Source organism: Enoplosus armatus, chromosome 15, assembly GCF_043641665.1.
Source record: "Enoplosus armatus isolate fEnoArm2 chromosome 15, fEnoArm2.hap1, whole genome shotgun sequence".
NCBI classification, from domain to species: Eukaryota; Metazoa; Chordata; class Actinopteri; order Centrarchiformes; family Enoplosidae; genus Enoplosus; species Enoplosus armatus.
In genome coordinates this window covers 14,342,670-14,370,136 of record NC_092194.1, presented here as the reverse complement: position 1 = coordinate 14,370,136, position 27,467 = coordinate 14,342,670, and the positions used below count along the sequence as shown (strand labels likewise).

The 27,467-nt window shown below is 40.5% G+C and overlaps 1 protein-coding gene across 1 annotated transcript in view; it reads left to right on the top strand.

Moving 5' to 3' along the window:
* The first annotated feature begins 11,510 nt into the window (after positions 1-11,510).
* The window catches only part of stxbp6 (syntaxin binding protein 6 (amisyn)), a 56,132-nt gene continuing 40,175 nt past the window's right edge, over positions 11,511-27,467 (top strand). Inside the window, exons 1-2 of the mRNA XM_070920438.1 lie at positions 11,511-11,730; positions 20,053-20,273. Coding sequence (XP_070776539.1) covers positions 20,120-20,273 — 154 coding nt within the window. The 5' untranslated portion in view covers positions 11,511-11,730; positions 20,053-20,119. The remainder of the gene's footprint in view (positions 11,731-20,052; positions 20,274-27,467) is intronic.

The following is a 27,467-nucleotide window of genomic DNA, read 5'->3' as shown; positions in this document are numbered from 1 at the left end:
TAAAAACAGAGTCTTCTGTCTTTCATTTGCCCTAATGCAGGATGTCTTAAGGGATAAGGCTGGTGTGATTCTACATTTACTTGTTGACAAGTCCGGAAGACCAAAACCAACAATGCTGTGCTGACAAACCAACATTGTCTGTGGCACTCATCCCCAAGCCCGTTCAATCCTGCTAAAGATGTAAATCTTAAAATGTGAGATACAAAAATATAGGCTCAGTAATTTCCTAAAACAACTGGGTACTATAGTTTTCAGCAGATGTTACCCAAACAGGAGTAATGTTTTCAGCCTCAATACAAATTTAGTGTGCGAGTGAGTAATTACAGCAGCAGGATGTATGTGAGCTTGCCCATGTTTATGGTAATGAAGAAACACACCACCCAAAGCAAGTTTTTTACGTTTACATTTTTACATCAATGAAGGCCTATGACACAGAGGAATAAGCTATATCAGACTATACACAGGTTATAATTGTTTGTAAGATCAGTTTATTGTTTGATTTGGTCTGAGATGATTCATCAGATCTACTGACAAAAAGCCTCAAACAATGCTGTAGTTCAGTGCACGGAAACAGAACAATGATTTCTTATAGAGAAACTTGTGTGTAACCGTCAGGCTGACGGGTTTGTCCCAAGGGTATGTTAAAAAAAGTAAAATTAAAGACTTCAGACTGATATGTTATTATAATATCTTATTTTCCTGCCTGTGTTTCTCAACTACTGTACCATGCACACTTCCTGCATACATACTACATGTGCACTGGTTATGTTTCTCCACTAGAGGGCAGTGCACAACCACCTGTGCTCCCCATCTCTCCACCACAGTCTCATGCTCAGTGGATTCCAAACTTCTCCAAAGGTTTCTTTGCCCAATTCTGACATGTTTACCTGGCATCCCAGCAGAAAACCAAGTGCCAGATTGAGGAGAAGATTAGATCAGAGAACGCCTGCAGACAGTCTGTCTATTTGCAGGCTTTTGCCCATTCCCCTACAGTGGACACGGCACACGACCGTCTGTCACCTGCTGAGCAGCTGGGATACGGAGGTGTTGGTGGCCGTGATAACTGGGGAGCTGCTCACACCACCTGATGTCAATGGTAATATGGTGTAGAATGGCAGCATGGGTTAAATGAGGAAGGTTTTAGAAAGATGTAAAAGATGATGATGATTGTGAACACGGATGGCGGTTGGAGGTGGAAAGGAGGGCAAATGTTCAAAGTGTTAGTGATACTATGGCAGTGATTCCTGGGCCCACATGTATGAAGAATTTCATTGCAAAAGCTATAAAAGCCTAAAAAACAAATCTCCTCTTCTCTTGCTGGTGCGATAAAAACCTGCAGACCTACAGACGGCCTTGATGGCAAATTTCTTTTCTAAACCAAAAATGTACATCAGCCCTGCTGTTGTGCACATTTCATCTAATAATTTAGTTTTACAGTAGACTATTGCAATCAGTATTGTATCATTAATAGCTGACACTACATTTCAACAGCCCGTGAGCTTGTATCCACCCTCCAGTCAATTATGAGATTAGATGAGGAGTGCAGCATTGCACTGGGAACAATGAATTGTATTTTGCAAGAACATCCTGTTCTTGCGGAAGATGGGTCTCAATCCAACACTTAAACTGGCAGTTCTGACAGCAGTAGCTTCCAAGAAATCTTTTGAAGCACATTTGTGATGGGATTTAGACGTGGAAGCATACCTTTCTGTCACTATTCTCTTGCCTTTCCCTAAGGCCCCTCATGCTCCCTATATATCCCATATTCAAGTGGGATCTGGCCCATTGTGCTCACACTGTGTGTGGGAAGTACAGACATCTCAGTGATGGCTCCACCTAGTGACGTGAAATTCCAGAGACCCTCTGGGAGGACGGGGTGGATGACGCCCTTGATGTGACACAAAAGAAAACCACCTGAAGATGACGTTCATAGATTGTGCTGCTCACAAACAATTAAAATGCAAAAAAAAGTCAAAACATAAAAGAAGTAAGACAATACAGGGAGCAAAGTAGCACCTGTTGCCATTCAACACAGCAGCTTCCAGGTTGAACCAAGTGCATAGTTCAGTTTCAAGGAAGTACTGCTCCGCTTTCCTCATTCCTGAAGTTCACAGCCGGTCTAAGTCACTGTTAATGTCACAGGGATCGCTCTAGGAAAGTGTTTCTGACATTCACCCCTTTCACCTGCAGTGAATAGATAATGTCAGCCATGACAGCAGATGTGCTGATTAGCAGGTAAGCCTTGAAATTTCCTCTCTTTTCTCTTCAGACCAGTGTTTTGATTGTTTTTTATTCTCTTGTTTTAACTGTCACCAACTGTCAAGAGGTAATTGTCAAGTACATTTCGTGGTGGCAGGACATTGAAATACTTGCTGCCAAGATGACAGAAAGTGTAGACATCTTTCAGGTTTTTAATCATGCATGGTCATTCATGGTCCCCAAGAGGATAAATCCTACTTTTGATCCCTGGACTTTTCATCTAGCGCCACCAGCAGGTTGACCTTTTGTTTTTTAATGACATGTTTGACAACTATTTTATGGATTGCCATGAAATTTTGCACAGAGGATGAGTCCTACTGACTTTAGTGATAGGTTCTCACTTATCCAGTGAAATAGCTCATCATGTACTTGATGTATTGGCACCACATTTAGTACAGAAATCCGTGGTCCCCAGATGATAAATCTCAATGACTTGAAACCACTATTAGATTTTGTGTGAATTGTCTCTACAGTTGGATGGATTACCATGACATTTGGTATGCTGACATTCACGTCCCCCTCAAGATTAATTCTAATGACTTTGATGATCCCCTGACTTTCCATATAGCGCCATCATCAGATCATGTCCATAATAACACCTGCAAAAGTTAGGACATTGTGTTTAGTGCTGATAAGAAAATGTTAGCATGCTAACACGCTAAAGTAAGATGGTAAACATTATACCTGTTAAACATCACTATGTTAGCATTGTCATTGTGAACATGTTAGCATGCTCATGTTAGCATTTAGCTCAAAGTACAGCCTCACTGAGCCTCTAGCTTGGCTGCAGACTTGTCTTGTTCAATGCCATTTCTCTTTCATTTGCTTTGGATATAGAAATAACATACTTTATATACATATTTGTCTTAATCAATGCCATAACTTAATTTTGCAAAGTGAATGTTTTTTCAGCATAATTGACAGCCTTGGAGATTTTGGTTTGTAAATCAACAACAAATGGCATAAACTTTAATCACTAAGTAGTCTGATGTGTTTCCAGTGTGTGTGCTGCATTAATTCCCTTATGTGATTTTTGCAAGCCAAACCATTTTGGAAGCCTACACTGCACAACAACACCGTTTTTCTTCTTTGCTGGAAAACTTAATGCAATACTCAAAAGAGTCGTACTCCTTTAAAGGCAAAAGGCGTGTAAACAATGTAGGATTCATTGTTTTTTCCAGTCCCATTTCTTTTCAGATCTTTCAATATAGCAACATCTCACAGTTTGTGGGCTTGACTTCTTTCACACATTAAAGCATAAAGAATCCACCCAAAAAATAACTCCCATAAGTTATTCCCATAATCTTGGTCAGTTCAGTCTAGATATGTTTCCATGGCAAAGCCCCTGTCTGGGCTAAACACTGAAGAGTGCCAAGACTCTTATCTTGATGTCATCAATTACACTCTGGAGCTGCTAAACAGAGTTTAAAGGCTCTGGAAAACATATGTTCTAGTCAAAGCTCTTCGTGGTTCAAAGGCTAAAACATCAATTCTATAAGCTCACAAAATCATGTTCGTTTTTGCCATCAATGAATCCACATGAAGTCTGTCAGAGTGGTGTATTCTAGCTGTTAACAGTTGTAACAGGCCGTTCAGATACCTTGCAGAGATTCTATTTCAGTCACACGTCACATTTTCATTGTCCTGAAGTCTTTGTCGCTGACTCATACACTAGAAGTTGCCTCATTTATTGCTACAAAAGAGATGATCCATCTCATGTTCTTGTCTCAATAGAAACATGAAAACAGTTTACGCATAAACAACATTTGACACCACTACATGTCATCTGTTGGATGATTACTGGAGGCCTTAGGTCATCCACCTTGTTAGTCTTGACTTGAAGTCTGGGACATCACGCATGCAGTTGTAGAAATTACAAGCATGTCATTAAAGTCTCAGAGTTGATCCGGAGGGTGTCCGCTCAGCTGATGAGGTCATGTCACATGGTGTTTATAGAGATGAGATGGGCCTGTTGCGAGCCAAGACACTTGCATCATCACTTTCTGCCACACGCAAAACGTTTACGGTCATGCATACATGCAGTACACAAGTATACACACAATTGTTTGCAACAAATTACAGCTAAAGCTACAGATGTTGTGTATTCCAGCTCACGTAACATTTCAAGTTGAATCCTCTCTCGGGCTATTTGCAGTTGGAGTCTTTTCCAAAGTAATCCACTTCTCCCCTAGGGACCTTTTGGCTTTAAGCACTGTTGCACAAAATTGGCTAATTTGCATCGCCTCACTCACTAAAACCTGTTTTGTTTGGCTAAATCTTGTTTTTCAGCCGAGTTAATGCAATTTAAAGGGCTGTCGTTGTTAGGGAATACATTTGGAACAAACAAAGTGTTGGATCCCTTTTTTTTTCTTTTCAAGGTGGTGGAAGAACCTGTCTTTGCCCGGGGCATGATGTGAGCGTAAGTCTGCTGTCTTGTCTGACAGGAAAGAAACAGAGGAATTCTGGGAGATATTTTGTCAAAATCATAACACAAGGAAAAGATTTTTTTCAATAAAGGCATTTTATTGTGAATGAACTATGCCTCAGTGTAATACATTGAGATAATTCTGGTGTTTTTAAATCGATCTCCTTGGTTCAATAGTATTAAAAAGGCCTGTAATGCCATCACCTTTTAGGACCTCGTTGGTTCCTTCTCCCTCAATTTCATTCTCCTTTTTATTACCTGTTCGCCCTCAATTGTTCTCAGATACCAAGGGATAATAAGAAATAAGTCTGTGTTAATCCCAAAGTCTCAGTGCCCGCCGTGTCCATCTCTGTATCTCCACATTGTCTCCCTGTGGCGTTATGGCCATGACATCGTCTCCGAGTGACACCACTTGTCCTGCAGACAATAAAAGACCAAATTAAACTTGCAAAATGAAATTGGATCCTTGGCTCTTTGTGTTACCCGAGGGCTCTTGCTCATTGATCGGCTAAACTGACTGATTTTGACTGTTATCTGGCAGGATAGGATCAGAGGAGAGAGGGCTCAGACAGACGGACTTGTGGTTGGGACAGACTGAGTGAATCCTTAAATGGAATAAATAAAGGTAGAAAGTAAAAAGACTCTTTATGTATGATTTGCTATACAGTAAAAACACTATAAAATATGTTAAGTGATATATAGGCATGATATGGATCCCAACATTTGCCATGCTGTATTTATAGATGAAGATATGGGGTGTATAAGAGACAAAAGGGGTCATATTGAAGGACTTCAATATAAAGTGGATCGAGAGACTCCAACGAGGCTTTCAGAAGGCTGAATTATTCGTAATGACAGAGGTGATTTAGTGTATTGAAGAATACCACACACAACCACAACAGCTGCACACACTTCACTCACCTATCATTCAACTGCCTGACTGTCATGATGGAGATGGATTTAGTTTGTGGTGTTTAATGGCGTGTGGCTCCATTACAGAGTCTTTTGCCCAGCGAGCTGCTCTGAAATCTGACTTCAGCACACCCCAGAGTATTAACTTTGATTCAGGTTGGCTTCTCCTTCTGAAAATCCTGCCTTCACTCCTGAGCTAAGCTGCTGCCTGTGGGCAAAGTGAGATGAAATGTTTGGCACGATGCGTGATAGCAGGCAAGGGAAACAAGAACAGTTAGGAAGCGTTTTGTGTTCCACTTTGTATTTCCTTTGTACTCTGTTGTGAAGCAGCTGTAGTATTAGAACAAACGGTTCCAGGGTTTACTGTACAATTACTATTTCCATATTAACTATCTTCTTATTCATAACACCCCAGATCTTCAAAACGAGCAATGGCAATCAGCAACATTGATGTCGTGTTAATAGTAATTGCGACACACGCTTTCATATCGTAATGCTAGTCTGAAATTAGATATTTCAACGCTTGACACAATCTGGTATATTTTGCACGTCTTGCACAAAGTCCACTGATCTTCATTGGCTTCATGGTTGAGGTGATACGAGTCACCTCAACACGTCTATCCCTCAAAACAAAGAAAAAAAGAAAAGACACCTGATTAGGTTAAAAAGTGGACTGTTAAAGGTAAATAGAATAATATTGCAAGATTAGTGCGACTCCCCTCTTTCCGTCATAAAACCAACAGTCTGAATTTAATTAGTTATAGATTCTTTTATATTAAAACTAAATGTGTCATTGATTGAACACCCAGCTTTTATTGGTAATGAAGAATTCAGAGTGTGGATTCAAAGCAAATTTCTTTGCTGTGTTTTATAAAATGACAAAGCAGCCATGATTGATCCGAGTCTGAAAGTCATTATTTGCGGCTGGCCGGGCGTTCGGATGATGGATGGTTGGTATCTGCTTCACATCTAATTAAAGTGGCTGTCTTTATGCAAAGGAATATTCCAACGACTAGGTCCCAATATTCACATTTAAAAAAGCAAAACAGTTATATGAATAGCTGTTGGGATCATTTTAAAGAAGTGACAGGTCTTTCTTTTCCAGCAGTGCCTGAAAGTTCATATGGATAATTCCTATAATCTGTCAGATCTTCTGGACGAATCAGATGAAGCCTTTTGACAACCATTGTCCTGGAATGACTTATTGTAAAAGGAATACAGATATGACTTAGAAAGTGCGTAATAGCCATAAAAAGTGATTCTGCTCAACACAGAGTTCTGAGTGAAAGCCGAAAGACAAAACAGTAATGCACGAAAATGTCTTGAAAACAACACAGAGGTCTGCGTCATGACATAAATTGGGTTCTTGTGTATCTAATTTGATTGGTTAGGGGCCACATGTGAGAGAAACTCTATTGGGTACTGCAGGTAAAATCAATACCAGATCCAAGGCCTAATATTTTCTTATTTCACACTATTTAAAGATTATCAAAGTGGATTGTTACACTCCACCTCGTTCGATAATTTGAAATGTGCAGCAAAGAGTACACACACACACACACACACACACACACACACACACACACACACTTATTTCCTCACTTGACAAGTGAAACCTAAACAAGAGGCTTCAGACGCCCCCTCCTCATATAAACACACAGTCCACCTCCCTGAATGTGGCCAGTTCCTCGAAGTTACCAAGAACCACAAAACAGCTCTGATGAAAGAAAATCAAACATGCATTGTTTGATATTCTCTGCTTGGAACTAAGACATACAATCTCAAATGAAACCATGCAACAACTCACACTGTTTGAAGTAATGTATGCATGTCAGCTCGACCACAATCAGACATGTTTTTCTCTCCAGTGAGCTCTCATGCAGCTCTGTAACCAGCATCTGATGTGTGTGTTTCATGCCTCACACTGTGAAGAGTAAACAACAAACCACATGAATTCAGTGTTTGATTAGTGCAGCAGACAGACAGAGAAAGAAAAAATAGAGAACTAATAGAGAGTGTATTGGGGAGTGTGTGAGTGTATAGCAGCCAGCTGGCCATGTGGGGAGATGAGAGGTTGGAGCAAAGGGTCCCTCGCACCGTTCCATTCCTCTATCGTCAGATCTCCATGTTTACCCTTCTCACCACGGGGACTGGGGCTCCTCGTTCTCTCTAATCCAGTGCAGCTCCTCGTCTAACGTCACTGGCTGGAAGGATGTTTATGTTTTCCAGGACTTTTGGGAGGAAGGATGGATGGTGTGCAGAGAGAGGGGGGAAAAAGGGGATGGAGCCAAGGGAGAAGGAGTGCCAGGTAGAGCTCTGACAGTTGCTTCTGCCTCCTGTGGGAGTGTTTTTGATGTAAAAAGAACTGATTGTACTCAAGGAGAGGGAGCGTCACCAATCAACATCTCAGCTCCATGGATTCTTTGGCGGGTCCTTCATTACAAGCTCATGTTGTGCGGACAATCTTTACTCAACTTTTTTAATTCCTGACAAGATTCCAAGGTTTTGAATGATGCCAAATCCGTCTAGATATGTATAAAGTGATGCAGAAGGCATCTATAATTTTCTGAGCCAGCCATAAAAACAGGCATCTGGATATAAATATTTTACAGACTGTAAGTGTGAAATATGTCACCTGGTTTAGAAATGTGTATTAAATGGTGCACAAGTAATTTAAATGTTTCCTCTTCATGTAGTGGTGCAGCGGGGCCCAAAAATACAACTTAGATTTGACTGATATGAGTGATGAGGCACTGCAACAAGCAGGCACAGAACACAATGTCATCAAATAGCATGAAGAAATTCTTTTGAAGCTACTTAATGGAAATTCTAAGGGGAATATTAGGTTTAAGTGGATAAACTGCACTCAGGTCAGCGAAGCACAGCTGCTCCAGAAAATGACTCATGTAAAACTAAATAAATGACTGCTTGTAAATTCCAAAATTCCACTAAACATTGAACCAGTCTGCAATTTTTGGTATGGTGCTGAAGGAAAAGTAAGACAACTTGCCTTGCTTTGTAAAAGTGAGCCCACACTGGTGTATGAGTACTGTATAAAATGTTCAAGCAAATTCACCAGAATAGCTGCGATTGGGTACTTGTGCTGCCACCACAGATTCCAGTCCTGTAACACATCGCGGAAACTTCCAGCCACCCGGGAAAAACCTGAAGGATGTTTCTGTCTCTGTGGTGTGTGTCGTGCATCCAACAGCTAACCTCAGCATTGAATTGAGCAATGAGCAGTGCCAAGCTTTCAACATACTTGTTAGGCAATCATTCTTCAGACTGTTAGTGAGACTGGTAGTGCCGTACAAAAAAAAACTTTGGTTCAGTGTTTGGCCTCTTTCATCAGAGCAAATCACCGACCAGTCTTTCCCTAGAGGGCTCAGCTGCTTAAATTCCCAAACTCACCAGCAGGAAACAGCTAATGCCCTTTTAACCCTCTCTGCTTGTGTGCGTCTGCATGTGTGTGTGTGTGTGTGTGTGTGTGTGTGTGTGTGTGTGTGTATGCATCCCCCCCCCCTTTGGCCGCTGTCTATTTTTCCCCCATCCTGGAAAAAGTGACTCATTACAGTGAAAGTGTTTGCTCATGCAGGGGAGCACAGAGGTACGGTTCAGTATTTCTACAGTGTCATAGTCTAGAGAGTCTAGCACTGTATCCTTGTTGCTGTCCCAATGGCCTCACAGCCATAGCAGCAAAACACACTCCCCATCCAGATCCAAATTTACAACACAACCGAAGAGCCTGTGTAAATCAAAGTGGATTGTCTGAAAAGTGAGTGTAAAAAAAGAAGTGCTCTTTTTTTCAATTCTAAAATCGTGAAATGAACTATTTCCACATGCTCTACCAGATGGTTGAGCAGCGTGCTGTAGTGTGGAAGAACTAAGCCAGACAAACTGTAATATGATCCCAAGGAAGCTTCAAGGGCTGGACGAATAAGGAACATTCATATTTGATTATTGGTGTGCCAACTGCCACGTACGATTTTGTTTTGGCTGCATGGATTATGGAGTAATTTGTCTAGGAGCTTTAGTTGGTATACACATTTTATTCATGAGTGAAAATGACATATGAAGGTTAATACAGCTCACAATGACACCTTACAAGGACCACGGTGTTGCAGCAGATTGGCACAGAAATGCAAATCTGGACAAACTACTGCAGTGTTTTCAATGAAATCAAAAACATTCATGTTTGATTACAGGACTGCTGTTTGTAAGCCACAAGTGGATTTGTTTATCCTTCATCGTGCATTTAATATCATGGCTTTCACAGTTGACCCACGGACATCTGCTACAGCACAACTGGTCCTCTCCTTATTATGACAAGTAATGATGGCTTAAATGCTCATCATTTCCCTTTGCAACATGTTAATGATCAGCTGCAAAGACCCAGAGGCAAAGAAACAGAAGCGCATAAAACTTGAACTATCTCAGATGAGGCAGCGACGTCCAAGTCTGTTCAGAATAAAGACAGAGCTTATAAAAGAAGCCAAATCTACCAGGAGAGGAATTAGGGCTCTGTAGGGAGTTGGGATGACTCACAACCAGCCAAGCAAAACATTAGACAGACACAATCACACACAGAGAGACACACACACACACACAGATTCACTGCCGCTGTGTGTGTGAATTCCAAGGGAACAGATTTCTGTTGGCATGGCTGTAGAAACAAAAGATGGTAGTCAACAGCTGCTGGCAGTTTAGGACAGTCCTGAACATTGACACCTCCCACACATCCAGCAGCGAGCTATTGGAAAATGTTCAAGTAGTGTGGGCCTGTCTAAACAAGCCATTCAAAGTAGTTAAGCTACTTTTTCTATGGTGACCTTGGGGAATGCCCTAGTTACTGTTCATTAAGTCATAACGTGGGACGCCTACTACAATCAGAGATATTTAAGGTTTGAGTCACAGAGACAGGGGGATAAAAACTGTAAAATATGACTTGTCACCATTATAGTCATGTTACAGTATGGACTTACAGCCACTGTTATGAGGCCAGTAACCTCATCAGGTAGCATAGGACTGTCCAGACAAGTAATTCAAAAATGTTATGCTACTTTTGTTCTTTATAATGACCTGTGAATGTCCCAGTTATTGTTCATTCATTCATACAGTGGGAACTTTAGACGTTTAGAGATATTTAAGGTTGGATTCACAGAGGAAATGTAATAACTTTTCACCAATTTAATTCTATAATACCCCCATAAAGACTCAAAGTGTCTTTGTTATAACTCCAGTTACCTTGGTAGCATAGAATTGTTTAAATAAATAATTCAAAGAAGTTAAACCATGTCTACTTTTTGTAATGGTGACCGTGGGGAATGACATTGTGTGGGACGCCTACTATAATCACAGATATTTAGCCTAAGGTTTGAGTCACAGAGACTTGGTAATAGAAAACACAAAACAATATTTGTTGCCACTATTTTAGCCCAATAGATAATGTTTCAACTCCTATTCTTATCATGTGCCTATTGGGACTTACAGTGGTAATGCAGCTTATGTGATGTTTGTATGGTGTCCTTGTGTTCTGCTGTTTTTCATAAAGAAAATAGTCAAACTCTCCTCTGGAAATGAGTCTAAAAACCCAACCAGGCTGCTAATAAAACGTCACAGATGGAAAATTGGGGTAAAAATGTTTTATGACTTGACTATAGCCCATAAACATCCGTCCAAAGCCTCCATTTATACCATTTAGCTTGAGTGTTTTCTTCTTCGTCTCTGCGCTCTTCAGAGAGACTCCCAAAACACGCAGATGTGAAATGCTTGCTACGTGGACGCTTGACACTGTACGTGATTGGCGGGAGGGTTTGTGTGTCTGGAAACCTGCTACTGGTTTCCCATCCACACACACACACACACACAGACTCAGCCGCAGTCGGTCAGACAGACGCTCTCCGCTGAAACGGCAGCAGGGAAAACAAAAACTCTCCTCCCGCAGCTTACAACCCAACAACTGCCGCAGAAGTGAAGTCGACGCGATGTCAAACACGAAATGCTACCGTTTAGTGTGAGAAGACAGCTAGCAATAAGGAAGAGACAGCTCAAAGTGGGTGAACTGTGACAGCAGCTGGAGAAATAAACCGAAGGATTTGTAGACTGCACGTGGAAAGCAACGCTGAAACACATCGGTAAGTCACGTTAACTCAAGACTGTACTCCTGTTTTAAATTGAATGTACACATGAATGGGTTTCCACATGGGGAAAAAAAAGTTTAACTGGTGTTTTGTACCCACTTAGGACCGGTTGTTTTCGCGTTATTGATTGGCGTTTGGCATTTGTACTGCGTCAACAACCTTTCAGACACTTTGCGGTTGAATTAGAACAAGTGTGCGCGCGCTCGTTTAGCTCATTAACTGTTAGTGCACGTGCTGTTGTTGTACTTGTCCTATGTCTTTTGTCATATTTTATGAACTAAGCGTTGTTTTACGAATGTTTTTACTGCGTTGTCGGGGGAAAAACTTGGTAATCGTGTTCCTGAATTGGCTTTGACAAAAGTAGGTAAAATTCAAGTAAATTAGCTGTACAAAATGTTTTTAATTTTTGTGTCTCCTTGTCTTGAGGCTGTGGTCACGGTGTGTTGAAAACAAACTAAAATGCGTTTATTGTGTCAAGCGTTTCAAAATCGTCCAATATTTGATCAGAGAAAGTTTGGCTCTCGTCCTATATGTGACTTGGAAGTGCAAATATTCAAGTGAAATTCCTGTTAACCCGGACAAGCGAATTTGGGTGTTGTCCAACTTGAATAGCTGAGTATCGTGATTGTAGGCTGCGCTTCTGTATCATCAGTCTGTTTGCTCATGAAGCGACTTGAGACGCTTATTTCATATGATCCATATTACCTTATAAGATCAGAAAATCCTCACTCAAAACATCATGGTCACATTTCAAACCTGTATAGAAAGCTGATGATGGTGGTTTGTGCTGGTGCTAATGAACCATATGGAGTTAAGTGTTTTAAGACATAATCATCCCTGATGCTGATGTTTTCTCCATACATCAATATGTTAGATTCACATAAAATTTTAAATGTTAAATACATCATTTGAATCATCATTGGCAGTTGATTTTCTCTGAGTAACAACACCTAGCAGTCATATAACCAGGCTGAAAACGAGGCTTTGGTGCTGTGCTACTTAGGGCCCCCAGGGGCTACCTAGGGGCCCCAAAACAAGCTACTTGCAAGTTAATGTTTCCAGGTAAAATCATGTGTCATCTTTTCTGAAACATCCTTGTTTTGGCTGAACGGGATGGTGCGTTTTTGACATTATTATTCAAAGGGTCCTTCTAAATATGTGAATATCATTGTAATTTTGGATACCAGGCTTGAATCTTCACAGTGAGCAAATGTCCTTTACTAAATTTACATTGTATTATCTTGCTTTTATTAGAAAAAGAAACCACCCCTACATTTTCTTTAGTTATAATTTTTTTCATTGTACTTAATTATTGTTTAGGCTCCAAAAATGCTTGGGCTGGCTAAATCCAAAGAAAGAAAAAATCTTGTTGTATTTAAATACCAATATCTCTGATGAGCAATTACCACATTTCACCACCGCTGTGTCTCTGTGACAGGTTGGAACCTAGAGGGTCGCTTGACTCAGATTAGCTGTGAGGCTCCTAATCGTACTCTTGTGCCCCCAATGGCGTTAACTAACCCACTTTCATTAAAATATAGCTTCTTCCTATGCAAGAGTTCAGAGTATAATTTGCTCTGGCATGCCATAAAAGATAAGCTTATACCTTTCCCCATATTTCAGTGTCCAATTACAGTCAGCGCAATGTGAGCTGTCGAGCTGGCTCCCTCCCTGTGTGTGTCCACTACCTCAGCTTGTTCTTTTGTTGAGAAGACAGATATCCTTGAAGACAGACATAAAGAGCCTTGTTTCTTTAGTGGATCATGTAATGAAAAGAGGAACAAAAACCAGCCTGTCAGTGTTTCTGACAAAATGAAACTAAGATTTGGAGTCCCTGAGGAATCTGAATCACTGACTGTGGTCGCTTTCCCTGCGTTACAGAAATGACGTCTCAGTGCTATGATCATAAGCGAAATGTCTGTTTTACAGTGCCTTTAATGGAGAAGTAGTAAAGTTAGACACAAGGCTGGTGAGTTTTTTGTCTGTTTACGTCAGATTTTGTACTGATTTTGCTCTAAGTATATCATCCAAGTCTATTATTCTGGCTATATACAGTGAGACAGTGCTGTGGCTTTTAGCTTATCCTTATGCAAACTAATTGTACATTCACTTTTGTATTGTTAATGGCTCAAGCCATTGCCCCAGAATATAGCCTAACTAAATCATTGTGGTAATGATCCCTGCAGTTGTATTTGAGACACTTATTTGTAAGTGCTCTACGTTTGCTTTTCTGCTGTTTACCCACCACTGTACAGTCCCTCCCAAATGTTTTATTGCCATAAGGTGCTGGGCTATAAAGGATGAGCTCATTTGGGGGCCTGGCATGTCATTCATTGATTCATGGTTAGCCCATGCCTCCCTGGCACTATATAATGGATGGATACTTCCATATCTTTCCTTTTTGGGGGAAAAGAGTAAAGTCCTATTCAGCTTGCTGCTTTGTTGGAGAGTTATTCTTTATTGTGATCCATGATCTGTATTATTTTTACAACATAAAATAGACATCAGCAGGATATACAAGATCTATTCTTGTGTACATTGTCATTTACGTTTTGTCCCACAGTATACAATGTACATTGGTTGTCTCACATATTGTGATGACAAAAAACCCACTGACATTAAAGACACAAATGACTGAGGGAGGATGAAAAAAGAACAGTGCCATTTATAAGAAGAATCTTGAGACAGTAATGGTTTTGATCCTCTCCTCATCAAAAATGCTCCCCTCTGCGTTTTCAGGCAAACTACTGTAATGCTCCCTCAAGAATAAAGTGACCTACAAATAACAGTAGTAGCATCCCTCAGAATAGCCAATTATGGGTGCTTACATGGGTTTCCCTGTTCATTATAACTTTTAACTGTGTGAAACCTAGAATCTCTGCACTGTTCAATTACACAACCTTCTTTCCTGTAATTCATTGTTTCGCCGATGTTGTCATGCACACAGTAAACTGTATGATTTAGGCTCATGGTTACACATGAAAATGTTGGATTTGGTTGCTGTGAGGAATCCAGATGTCCTGCTGTCTCCAGAACAAAACAAGAAAAAAATGACAGCTTTTCACCTGAGTGTGCAGCAAAAATGGGTGAGGAGAGAGAACAGCTCAGAACCCCATGTAATTTGAGTTTCAACAAAGAAAGCAGAGTGCTAAATGAGAGTTTACTAGAGTTTGAGATTAGAGAAGTTATGAAGCCTGGTGATATTGTTTAGTATTGTAGTTTCCACTCCTTCAGCCTTGTGTACTTTACTTGTTTTCAAACCCTGTCGTTACATACTACAACATCAAAGCATATTTGAAGATTTCTGGATGTCTGAGATGGCAGAAGAACTGTGTTAATGAGCTTTGCTGACTGGCATGCACATGGACTTGGTTCTGATGGAGGGATTTGGTCTTAGATCCCAAAACTTGGACAACTGAATCAAGCCCGGTCTTAACCAGCTTGAATAAGCTGTTCCCCCTTGTGCTTGTTTTTGACTTAGTTTTAACAAAGAATTGCAACTGTTGTTCTATTGTGCACTCTTTACAAGGTTATTTCAGAGAAAGAATTCTTTGACTAAATGTTTCACAATCCAGCCTCAAAGGAGAGCTACCACAGCCTGTTCGATTCCCCAAGTGCAGTTTTAGTGAATTGTAGAAGTACTGACTTTCATGTCTTGTATCATAAAATACAAGAAAGTTTTTCCTCAGCATGAACTGGAATGTGTAGTTTTACAACATAATAATTCTTGATGTTATTGGCCCTTATCAACCAGTATGATGTAAATTACCTGTGACTGAAACCTTTTTACTGCGCATTTCAAGACTGAGTTTTGTCTGTTTGTAGCTCGATGCTGCGCTAACGCAGGATTAGATTTTGATACACCACAGGCTGGCGTTGACACCACAAAAACAGCAGGGTAGACAGCGTAATCTCTCAATTATTCTATGAGAGGTAACATTCACCATCTGTTCATGTGGAGATGTTGGATACCGCTCATTCAAAGTGACACCGTCATGTGATGTCACTCTCTAAAGATGCAATCTATGAAGATGTGCGCACTGTGGGAGGTTTTTCTGTAAAATTAAGGCCTTGTGCAGAGCCAACATGAAAGACATGCATGAGAGGCTGCAGATGAGGTGAAGTGTTTTATTTCTTTCATACATCTTTGGGAGTGAATGAAAGAAACTACTTTGTCTTTGAAAGTTTCCAAAGTCAGTCAAATGTGAGTGGGAGGAGTAGATACAGGGAATGAATTGCTTCTAGAGGAGGATTTTATTTTCTGTTTGAGGTGCCAGATATCATTATGTTCCAAATTTTGCAATCTTGTTCTTTTGTACATCATACTCGTTTAGCTAAGGTTAAGACTAAACCCCAACTGCAAGCAGTATCTCTAATGTTACCTTCCCACTTGTTCTCTGCTGTTGGTAGATTTTGGAGCTTTGTCATTGTTGAAGCTTTCAGAATCTAAAATGAACAATCTTAGATATACAAAGTTGAGGATACATCGTAATTCCCATTCAGGTTCTTCTCTAAGAAGTAAAGATAAGGCACAAAAATATGTTTTTCCCAAGCTTATCACTCTTTCTGATGCATGCACACACATACTTCTTTGTATGCTTAACCCATGCCCTTACCTTAACCTAAACCTCATTCTGTTGTCACTCTCACGGTCCAAAACAAATTTGTCCTCACAGAGTGCACACACTCACACATACAGAACCTACATGTCACTGTCAGACTATGTTTTACTTGTCCCTCAGTTTGCCTTAGCTCATTAGTCCACATCCATACTGTAGCTCACTACTTCGTATCTATGTGATCGATTTCTAACGGCTCACTATCTAAATAATTCTCACAGCAGCTGCCAGAATTTCAATAACATGAGCAGCAGAATAAATATACTTGGTAATTCCTTCCTAGATGGATTTTTTAGCCAGTGCCAACTGAAAGTTTGGCTTTGAGTTTTTATGTCTCTCTGAAGGAAACTAAAGACACAGCTTGAATTCAGTGTGATAAGGCCCATATCATCCACCTGTCTTTCGGGCCCCTTTCCTCTGCTTCTGCAGCTTCTGCTACTATGGCAGCAGGTTCCCATGGGCTCGTGAGCTCAGGTTGGAGAGCAGGACTGTGTTGATGCTAAAAGAAGTGGCTGTGCAGCTAACTCAAAGACCCCACTCCAATGAGGTCCCAGGAGAGCTGTGAGCACTGAACAGATTTCACATTAACACACTGGGCAGGAGCAGTGCTGCTCCTTTTGACTGCTTGGCAATACACAGCCTCAGTTAATGAAGTGTTTTTGAAAGGGGCTCTGCTTGGAAATGGGGTGATAAGCAGCCGTAAAATATATGTACGTCGTTTTCACTGCCACAGCAGCTTCTTGGCTTCCTCCAATACAACTGCTCAGCCCTTCACTCTGAGCATTGCATAAGACTGCTCAAAGTCAAACCAAAAGCTATGCATTGTAGCTGGCTACATTTCACTGCCTAGAGGCTCCTGTCTGCCTCCTCCTCCTTTTCCTCCTTCTTGTTTTCTTCCTCGCATCCCCCATCCTCTTATCCCTCCTTCCTGTCATGCTTCAGTGGGCCACCTGAGGGGGGGGTAATACGCTCTGGTGACAGCTTGCAGGGAGATGTGGGCAGCCTTCTCAGCTGGAGGAAGTAGGAGAAGAGGGAGAGATGCTACGACTTCCACAGAGAGGAACTCTACTGGGCCGATTTGCTACTACAGAGCAACAAAACCAGTGACTTTTCAACAATTATCCTTGATTTTCTGTTTTTGTTTTCTTCATTGTATCACCCTGTGATTGAGAAAGGAAGGTAACACATAACACAACACAAAGGGAAAAACAATTAGTCTCTATTGTCTTTAAATATATAGAGGCACTAAAAGCTCTGATGAGTTCAAACTACCATCCTTGGTGAACATGTAAATGCTGACTTCATTTAGAGCTGACCTCAGAATATTGAAAGGCTTGCTATACTCAGAGGACATGATGTCAAAGTATTTTGAGTGCTGTACTGTTTGTGCACTTTGAGGTTGGACTGGCACATTACAGGTCTGGCAGTCTTTATCAGAGCTCAGTATGGCATGCACACACTGGTCAAAGCACAGGTTTGCACAGTTTTTACATGGTGCCTGGCTCGCTTAAAAGGCCCTTATTGAATGAGCTTTCCTTTTGACAGAGGGTTGAGGGCAAAACAGCTTTGTGACTTTGATCACCAGTACAGTATTTTTATAAGAAAGTTCAGGTCTATTTCCTAGCCGAAGTGTTGGGATGTTGGACATCTTTTCGATTCAAACGAAAGGCATATTTATTAGCCTCTCTAATTACTCTCCACAAAATCTTGGCCTGGGTTTTTATTGTTTACTGTGAAGTCTTGCCTTGCTGAAAGAGCGGAGTGGAAGGGAGATGGATAGAAACAGAGGATTTTCAATGAGACCATGAACTGACGTAAACAAAAACAAGTGCACCAAACAAAGTTTGTAAATGTAGAACTAATGAAATGAGCCTTTCACACGTATATCTGGGCCTTATTATACAAGATGTGCACAATAGCACAAACCTGTACAAGATAATGCAGTATAATACAGTGGCCTTGCAGTATATCCTACCTTTGTGAAACCTATAATGTTCGATTTTTGTGAGTGTCTGTGATGATTAAACTCCTTTTGTCGACCTCCTGTAAACAGTACACACGTTATCTTTGCTTGTAATGCATTTCAGTATGAAACCACCACTAAATGCTGTCTCAGAAATTACCATCAAGCTGAAACACACAATCACAATTTGAACATTAATAACCATAATGGAAGCACTACTTACAGCAGGGCTATTTATTATATTGCATTATATTGCAGCCATGGTATTGTGTCCAAAGCTTTTATGTCCCACTGCTATTGAAGTGTTCCTTCTGGCCTGACGTAATCCGACTTTAACAATGACCACCAGTCAACAATGGCGGCCTTTCAGTCGCTAGGTTTGGGGGTGGAGAAGTTGGCTTGTGCACTTTTTATTGTACATGTAAACATTGTACTCCTGCAGGTTTTGCTTTCATAATAATCAGTGAATGAAACTGACCCCCCTTGCTTCCCCAGCTGCTGAGCACTCCTTTTAAAGTTTGCTGCAACTTTGTGGTCTGTTGTTTATTAACAAGCCAGTTTGATGAAGGAGTTGTTTTGCAGTCTGGCTTGCTTTGCCTCGCAGTAGAGTAATTCATCGACTGGTTGAGACTGACGGATAGATTGGTTCATCAGGGAGGCCTGTGCGGTATGTGGTTGTGAATGCTTGTGTGTCTCAAGTGAATGTGTGCGGCTGAGAAAATGATTAAACTCCATAGTCCTCATGAGAGCATTTTGACCTAATTAACCCACTTCTTTATGGCTGTATCCTGCATTTAAGCACAGTTAGGCCAACTAAGCACAGTTTTCCCTGACACCGTCAGACATACTGCTATGTCTCTTGTGGTATATTCCCAGTCACCAAGAAATACATTCACTAGTAGATATTGGCTGGTAATAATAGAAACATGATTGCTGTTCTGTATCAGTGAGACTTACCAGTGCTCTTAACAGCTTCAGCTGAAGTCATTTCATCTCTGCGAGTGGCAGTGCTTCCAAGGAGAACATTGGCAAAGCATTTAGAGAGATGGAGCATGGAGACTGGCTGCAACACGGAGAGACGCAACCATTCTCCCTCTGTCATTACTTTAACGTACTATACACTGTGAGCAGTAGAGAGTGTACAATTTCAGATTGGTTGTGTGTGTGTACTTTGGGAGACCGAGGGAAGTGAATACACAAAAGACAAACGTTTCCAATTCTTACTGTTCTTTAACAGAATTATTTCTCCTGCTCAATTCATGTCACTTCAGCCTCACTTTGTTTATCTTTATACCATTACAAAATTACAAAAAACACATCTCATTTGCTTCTAGTGCAGTGGTTCCCAGTCTTGGGGGGAAAAAAAGAAGAGGAAAAAAATAAATTCTTCTACTGAAGATTTTATTTTTCATACTTTTCTGTAATACCAAAATGCCAACAACTTTGTGCAGCTTCATTTGAATAAACCAAAGCACATTTATTGGCCAGGAAAATACACTTGCGCCACCATAAAAATAGTGAAAATAAAACCCCAACTGTCCTATCTGGATAACTGGCCATCCAGATAGGATAGTTGGGTAGTAAACCAGTAGAAGCAAGTGAGAAAGTATGTGTTTTTTGTAATTTAGAGAGACTTTTGAAAAGCGAGAAAGACTATTGTGTACTGTAAATAGTTAGCCTGGTCCATCCTTTCTGCTTAATTACGTTTTTCCTTTCTCTTTTTCTCCTCTTCAGTAAAGAGTGGATCTCGTCCTCTCCACTTTAACTGTTCGCCAGCTGTTTACTCCTGCCTACTTCAGAGATGAGTGCCAAGTCAGCCATCAACAAGGAGGTCTTCACACCCCATGATGAGAAGATGCTTGCTGCTGTGCAGGTGAAGCGGAGGACCAAGAAGAAGATCCCCTTCCTGGCCACTGGTGGTCAGGGAGACTACATGACCTTCATCTGCCTCTCAGGTCTGAGGACAAATGAAAATCTCTTCTCTTCTCTCTCTGTGTTAGTTGTGGTGTTGCAACCCAAAGTCACATTTCAACATGTCTCCCTTAATTCTCCCACTAATGTTCACACTGATGAGCATGTTTACATTTCCCCTGCCAATAGGATGACACGCTAAATCAATTTACTGCTGGGCTTTAGGTCAATCCTTTTCAAATAGATTAGATTTACGCTGAAATTGGATAATTGTTTCACCTGATATTGATGTTTAAATTATTTTGTTTAGTTTCCCTATTTGAACGTCAGCTGATATATTGCTTGTTAATTGAATTAGCCATGCATATAATTCATGAGAAGAATGGCTAGAGCCTATTAATTTCAGTGCCTGCAGAACCGCTTAAGAAGATCAATGACATTTCTTAATCCTACAATTTTAATTTGTATTAAACTCTGTTTTGGCAGCAGCAGATCACATCACTACAGGTCCAAAGTTACTTAATGGTTATTTGGAGGAATTAAAAGTATATCAGTGCAGCACAAAGGCCAGTACAGTCTCTCTGTGCAGGATTCAAATTCAAGGTTTCCTTCCAGTCGTCTAGCTACTTAGCGCTGACCTTCTATATTACACTCTCAGGCGCAAACACATGAAAGCCAACTGTTCCAAGCACAAGTCACAAGTTAACTACAAGTTTCTGAAAGCGGACTCTGTTTTTCTGGAGGGTTTATGATGAATCATTTCTCCTTTGATGTGGAAATGAGTTTGGTAGATAGTCACTTGTTATAATGCCTGTCTCATCACGTTCCCAGCAGCACCCTTCACCTCTGTGCCCTGTTTGAGCTCTGCTGCGCCGAAATATATTAAAGTCACTGGATGCCCTAACTACTTAGGCTACATGCATAAATTCTCTGATCTTGTAGCTTACTTGAATTTTTTTAATGGTTACAACATAATACACGACGTGATAAGGATAAATTAGAGATTGGTCTTGAGTGAAAAGCTGCTGGTTTGAAATTAGGGAATCAGCAGGAACTTTTTCTCACCTTTGAGCCCTGCCCTGTTTATATTTATTTATGTGTCTTTGTAGTCTTGACATTGATGGTCTTTGTGTCTGCTTTACTCTTTTCACCATTACAGTGAATAGGAATACACAGAACAGTACACAGTAGCAAAGAATGCATTTTTCAAATCATTACATGTTAGAACTGGCAAAGGGCATCCTGGAGACTGTAGAGAGGAATAGTGATTTGCATGTGCAGTGCATCCATGTGTATCACCCTGTGTTTGCAAGCAGGCTGCTGATATGTCTGTCAGCAAGTCACCACATCCATCATATCAGCTTTGTTTAAACAATTAATCAAGTTTTTTTTTTTAAATTAATTTACTTCATTAATCGATAGTCTATATGTTAAAAAACAGAAAGTAAAGATTGTCCATCATAATTTCTCAGGGCCAAACATAATGTCTTCAAGTTACTTGTTTTTGTCCAATCAACTGTCAAAATTCCAATTGTGATATGAGAGAGAAAACTATTCAATTATCCCACTGGAGAAGTTGCAATCAGCAATTGTTTGGCCTCTTTGCTTGATAAATTATTTAATTGATTATCAGAATTATTGGTAATTGGGTATCCCTGGGGGTTTAAGATGCTGACCATGAATTGCGATGTCCCCGTTTTGTGTCTGGCCAGGGACTTTTGTTGGATGTCATTCCCCATTTCTCTCTCTCTCCTCATTTCCTGGCGTTAGTCTACTGTTGACTTTTTAATAAAGGCAAAAATGCCTTATTTCTTTATTGACAATTCATTTTATGGCACTATACTAACTGATTAATCAACTAGTTTGTTCATCACAACCCTGGATGACTCTCACCATCATATACTGTTCACTTGGGCACACAGATCAAAATCAAACAAAACAACCCCCCCAGAAACAAATCATATACACACTTAACTTCAGATTGTCTCAGTGGGACTGCTTATTCTTTAACACTGCAAAGCTGTGGCGATGGAGAGCAGTTTGTTGTCTATATGTGTGTGTGTCAGTGTAACCTGTACAGAGGGACAGAACGACTGAGGCACGGTCAGTCTTAAATCCTGTGTGACACATCGAAGGGTAGCCAATTTAAACTGCCTTAACGTTGCTATCAGTGGAGGGTTTATACCATGGATGTCTGCATCATCTGGAGCAAGATAAGTTTGGTACAGTCAGTGACTCCAACCTTGCTGTAAGGATGGAGAGGCCTATTATTGGACTGTGTTACTAAGGGGACTGTGGGCTGTTGCATTTTTACTTTATTTACTTTTTACAGCTGAATAGGTGCGTCTTCTGTTTTGGTTTATGGTGGATGTAAGTGGGACTCAAGGCTCACTGTTTTTTTTGCATAGGATTGAACACACTGCCATTCATTCACTGCCATCTTTGCTTATTATGAGCAGTGAGGCTATTTCATCCTTGTGCTGTTTTGTTGTTTCTGTCATCTTTGTGAGGAACATTTTGTATATTGATATTGTTTGAAGTACAGTATTCTGTATGTGTGAATGGATGTTGCATAACCTTCTAAAACAAATGAAGAAATTGCACAGGTTATGGCCACTACTACCATCACCACAATCACCCATGTTTATATCTTCCCGTAGTTAGACTATTAAAAGTTTGTTGCGGTCTCCTGACTAAGCTGCTGTTTTGTATCACATGTGGGAGCACAGTAGTGAAGGCCAGCACTGTTATGTAGTTCACTTAGTCATGTGGCATTTCTTTAAGCCAGCCAAGCATTGTTCTGAGTTGTGTGTGTGTTCCTGTGGGTGTGTGCATGTGTTCCTGTGTGTGTACTGTATAGCCAAACCATTAGTGTGAAACCAGGCTGCGCCTCCCAGTGCATTGGAGATACAAGGCTGGTGTGTGTGACTTTTAGTGTTCAGCATGTGTGTAACTATGTGAAAGCACTGTGTATGTATATGAGGTTGGGGGAAGGGACTCGCTGACAGTCTCATAGCTACAGTAGCAGATAGTTGAGGCCTCAGGGCCATACAGTGGCAGAGTTATGCAATCTGGTATGTCATGGCTAAAGGAAGCCTATGTGGAGCTGTACTGTAAAGACAGCCATGTGCAGTTCACTCTCAAACTGAGCAGGGTGCCAGGATGAAACACCAGGCCATCACTGCTGCTCTAATTCATAAGATCTGACTGAATACAAGAAAAACAAGATATTTTCAACTCATATGACTTATACTGAAAATACCTTTTTCTTGCAGTTTCTAAGTAATGACGGTTGTTAAGTTTCTTATCTGTTTGGAATAAATCACTGCTTTCACAGGCTACATGTCAGTAATATGAATGTTATACAATTGACCCTGTAACCACAGCAGTTTGTTTGAGCCGTCTTTTCAGTGTTGGTAAGTCTGAGTCTTTTGAATTGGCTGTTTGTTGAACACATGGCTTTTTGTCTTAGGTAGAGAGCTACATCTATCAGTGGAACAAAAAGGCCTGGACTGCTGCCACTTTCAGAGAAGTGCTTCTTGTTTCAGAGTTACAGCAATACTGGTTCAGTTCACATAGCTAACTGTTGTTTGGCTTCAGGGTGAAATCTTGGAAATCAGTATGTCAGCAAAGCGGAGTAGTAATATTCTTAAACTCCCTGTAGCAATAAACAGATTTTTGTCCACCAGGCCTATCTGAGTTGACTTACAAAATGCTACTGGATTCTGGATGAGCCTGGATCTAATTTGTGTCCATGTGAAATCTGGTGTGTTTTGATTGTGGTGAGAACACAACACAGACCATATCAAGGTTATGTGATATAAGAATTGAAAGCCAATCTGAACAGATTTTCCTGATTCCTTTGTTGATCATGGTAACTATTTTCAACATTATGTTACAGTATGGAGTCAGGATGCATAATTTCTTTCCTATTTTTCTAGCAGTCCATTGTTATTTATTAAAGATTCATTTCACATTCCCCACTAACTCTGCATGACCACCAGGGAAGATAAAGCCTTCAAGCACAGTCACTGGAAGTGCATCATGACTTGTTTGTCATAAGCCAGTTTGAAACCAAAGCAGACTAGAACTAAACTGCAACAATTGCTCTGTTTGTTTTTTGGTATGGACCTAGGGAAGCAAACTATACGTTTGCATACAGCCTAAAGTATTTAAATGGAATTTTATTTTTCGTGGTATCAAGTTTACTTTGTTAAATTGACTTATTGTACCAATTGTGGTACAAAATGAAACACTCTCTGCTGTCTTGCTGTGGCTTCACTTCACCCCTGTGTACCAGTGTATGCTGTATGCTCCTAGCCTGTGCTGTGATGAGAGTCTTTGATCTTATACACATTCACACAGAGTTGCTCAACTGCACACAGAAACGTATGTTAACGCTTTCACAACAACACCAGGGGTCTTTGTGACATGGGAGTGTGCTGGAGCTGAGCCAGCAAGCTTAACATGGACCAAGTTGGTTAGAGAGCTTTCTCTTTGATCACTGGGCTTCATGCGGAGCCTTTATGGCTGGACCTCAGGGCTGAAACACTGGACCGCCCACAGAATGTTTGGCAGGAGAGATGTGAGGTCAGTTGAGCTAGATAAGACACTGTGAAGGTTCACTGAAGAAGCCTGTTAGTCTGCATGGTTTTCATTTCATTTTTTCTGATCTAAAAGGAAAACAGATTTTCTTCCTTTCCCATCCCATTTGTCCTTTGCGCAGTCCTCATGATTTTCAACACCTCTTTTTACCCTTGTTGTTTGCATCTATGTGTGTTTTTATGTGTAACTGCTACAGGTTGGCGGATTGGGGGGGGGGGGGGGTTTAATGAAGGAAATGAGGAGCCATCTGTTGGTTGGTTTCTAAATCATATTAGGGAATGCCATCCTTTTTATCTCCACTACCTAACTTAGCTTGATCGGTGTAAACCAATGTTCTTCTCCCAGTTATCTGTCACTAACACATGCTTTGTGTGTTTGGCTACATTAACTGTATTTACATGCGCACTGGTATCCTGGTTTTAGCCATATCCTGGTTTTGATCTTATTTTGGATATGATGTTTACAGGGGACATGAGAAACCTGGTTATTCATATCCCTGTTCATGATCATTTGTGTGCAATTGTGTCTTGGAGCACTCCAGGTAGAATATCCAGGTTTCACAAAACCGGGATAAGGCCATATCAACCAGGATATGATGTTTACATGTGCGACACATAACCAGGATACTCCAAAAACCTGATCATAACCATAATACTTCAAACACAGTTCATTGATGTTTTATGTTAATATGTCAATTTCCATGTGGGAAGCATGTGGGCTTCCATGTTTATGGGAGTATTCATGCACAATGTGTTTATGCAGGCATGTTATTTTGTGGGTTGGTTTACATGTTAATTTTATGCGTAGGCTGTGCCTTACGCATGTGATATGCTCAGAACCTCAAGCTAATGTCTTTGTTAGTGTGGATCTCTTTTTGTGTGGTTTGATGTAGTGTTTGTTTATCTTTGTTTGTTTGTGATGTTTTGGCTTCTTCTCCAGCTCACCTGATTAATTGAAAGTTGAACAACATAAAGCAGAAAGGATCTACTGAATCATATGATACATCGGGATTATTTAATTTAAACACTTTAATTGAGGTCCTCTTTGTTGGAGGGACCAGTTACTTTCTGTCAAAGAAACACATTTAGTAACAGAGCCCAGTATCAGTGCTTTCCCCAAGGCCATGTAGAATATAGATTCTGGCACACCAGTTTGTGTATTGCACTTTCCACTCCATTCTTCATCAGCGATCTCGTGGCTATTGATTTCATGGTAAGATGGGTGGATAGCTCACTTGTATATTAAGCTGCTTAGGCCAATCAGAAAGTCAGATCAGTTATGACCTTGGTTACTCAGTCCAAAAAACACATCCGTCTGACTCCTTCTGACTCTGTATTCATATTCATACATATTAGGTTGTGAGTGTGTTTGACAAGGTTAGCCCACCCTTATTAGTCCAGATAGAAACAGAAATGAGAGACTATGTGTGAGGTGTTAACACTGCACTATAAAAGAAATGTCGAGTTTTTTGGGGAATATACAGTAGGTAGGAAGTTAAAGGTTAGAAAATACATAAATATTTCTCAGTTAAAATCCCCTCAAAAATGAATGAAGGGACAACTTCAAGAATTACTGTCAATACCAAAACTTTAGATCCAGAATATTCATCCATAAATCGCTGTTGCGTTTGTCAGTCAGTCAGTCAGTTAGTTAACCAAAATTGTCTTTGGCTTCACTACTCATGACACATTTGGAGACAGACATTAAGACGGATACCAATAAACAACATGACTTAAAAAGACTTGATGCAGTTAATATTTTTAAAATAGTTAAACTATGATTTTAAGTTGTTCGACATTTTGGGAAATAAAACAGAAGGACACAGCTAGCTTGGCACATAACCCCCCGTAAAACCGCAAAATTTATGTTTTTACGCTTTTACACTTGTTTTTTTAGGAGGGTTTTGTTACCTTTTGGACCGAGCCAAACTAACTGTAATGGCTGATAATGCCCATTTAGATGTTAGTGAAGATGAGTTTGCCAATGAAGATGGCAATAATGAATTTTAGCCTATACAGTTTTAACTTCATCTGTTTGTTTTATGCCATTTTTACCTGCACAACATTTCCCTATATAATGAAGTTCAACTCATTGTTGGGCCATCTTCCTTTCAGCATTTTCTGGTTTGGTTTGAATTTCACTTTGCATGTAACTGATATAACTTTTTTATACATCGCAGGAAGTCTGGACAAATATTTAACAAGTTTTAGCCAGGCGTGGGTGTGTGGGTGGTCTGTGTTCTGTTGTGAAGAATGTTGCCTTCTGTGGGTTTCTCACAGGGCCAGTGTAGCAACAGTGACTGATGCTAGCCTCCCAGTATTTACTGAGAGCAGAGACTTACAGCCCACTCACACAGGACCAGATACATCAGCATGACACTAATACCACATTCCCTGTTAAGGTATGTGTGTGTGTGCGAATGTGCGTGCATCTGTGTGTGGGTGCCATCCATACCAAAACCTCTTTGTATCAGTGTGCTATGGCAGTCTTTATCTAGACTAATTAGGTTCTTGCAGCAGCTCAGCTCATTTTCGTGCCAGACTACACTCTAAAACATGAACTGTCTTCACCCCTCACTCTTGCCCCCTCTTATCATGTCAGCCTCCTCCTCAGCCTCTCGCCTCCAATCTCCT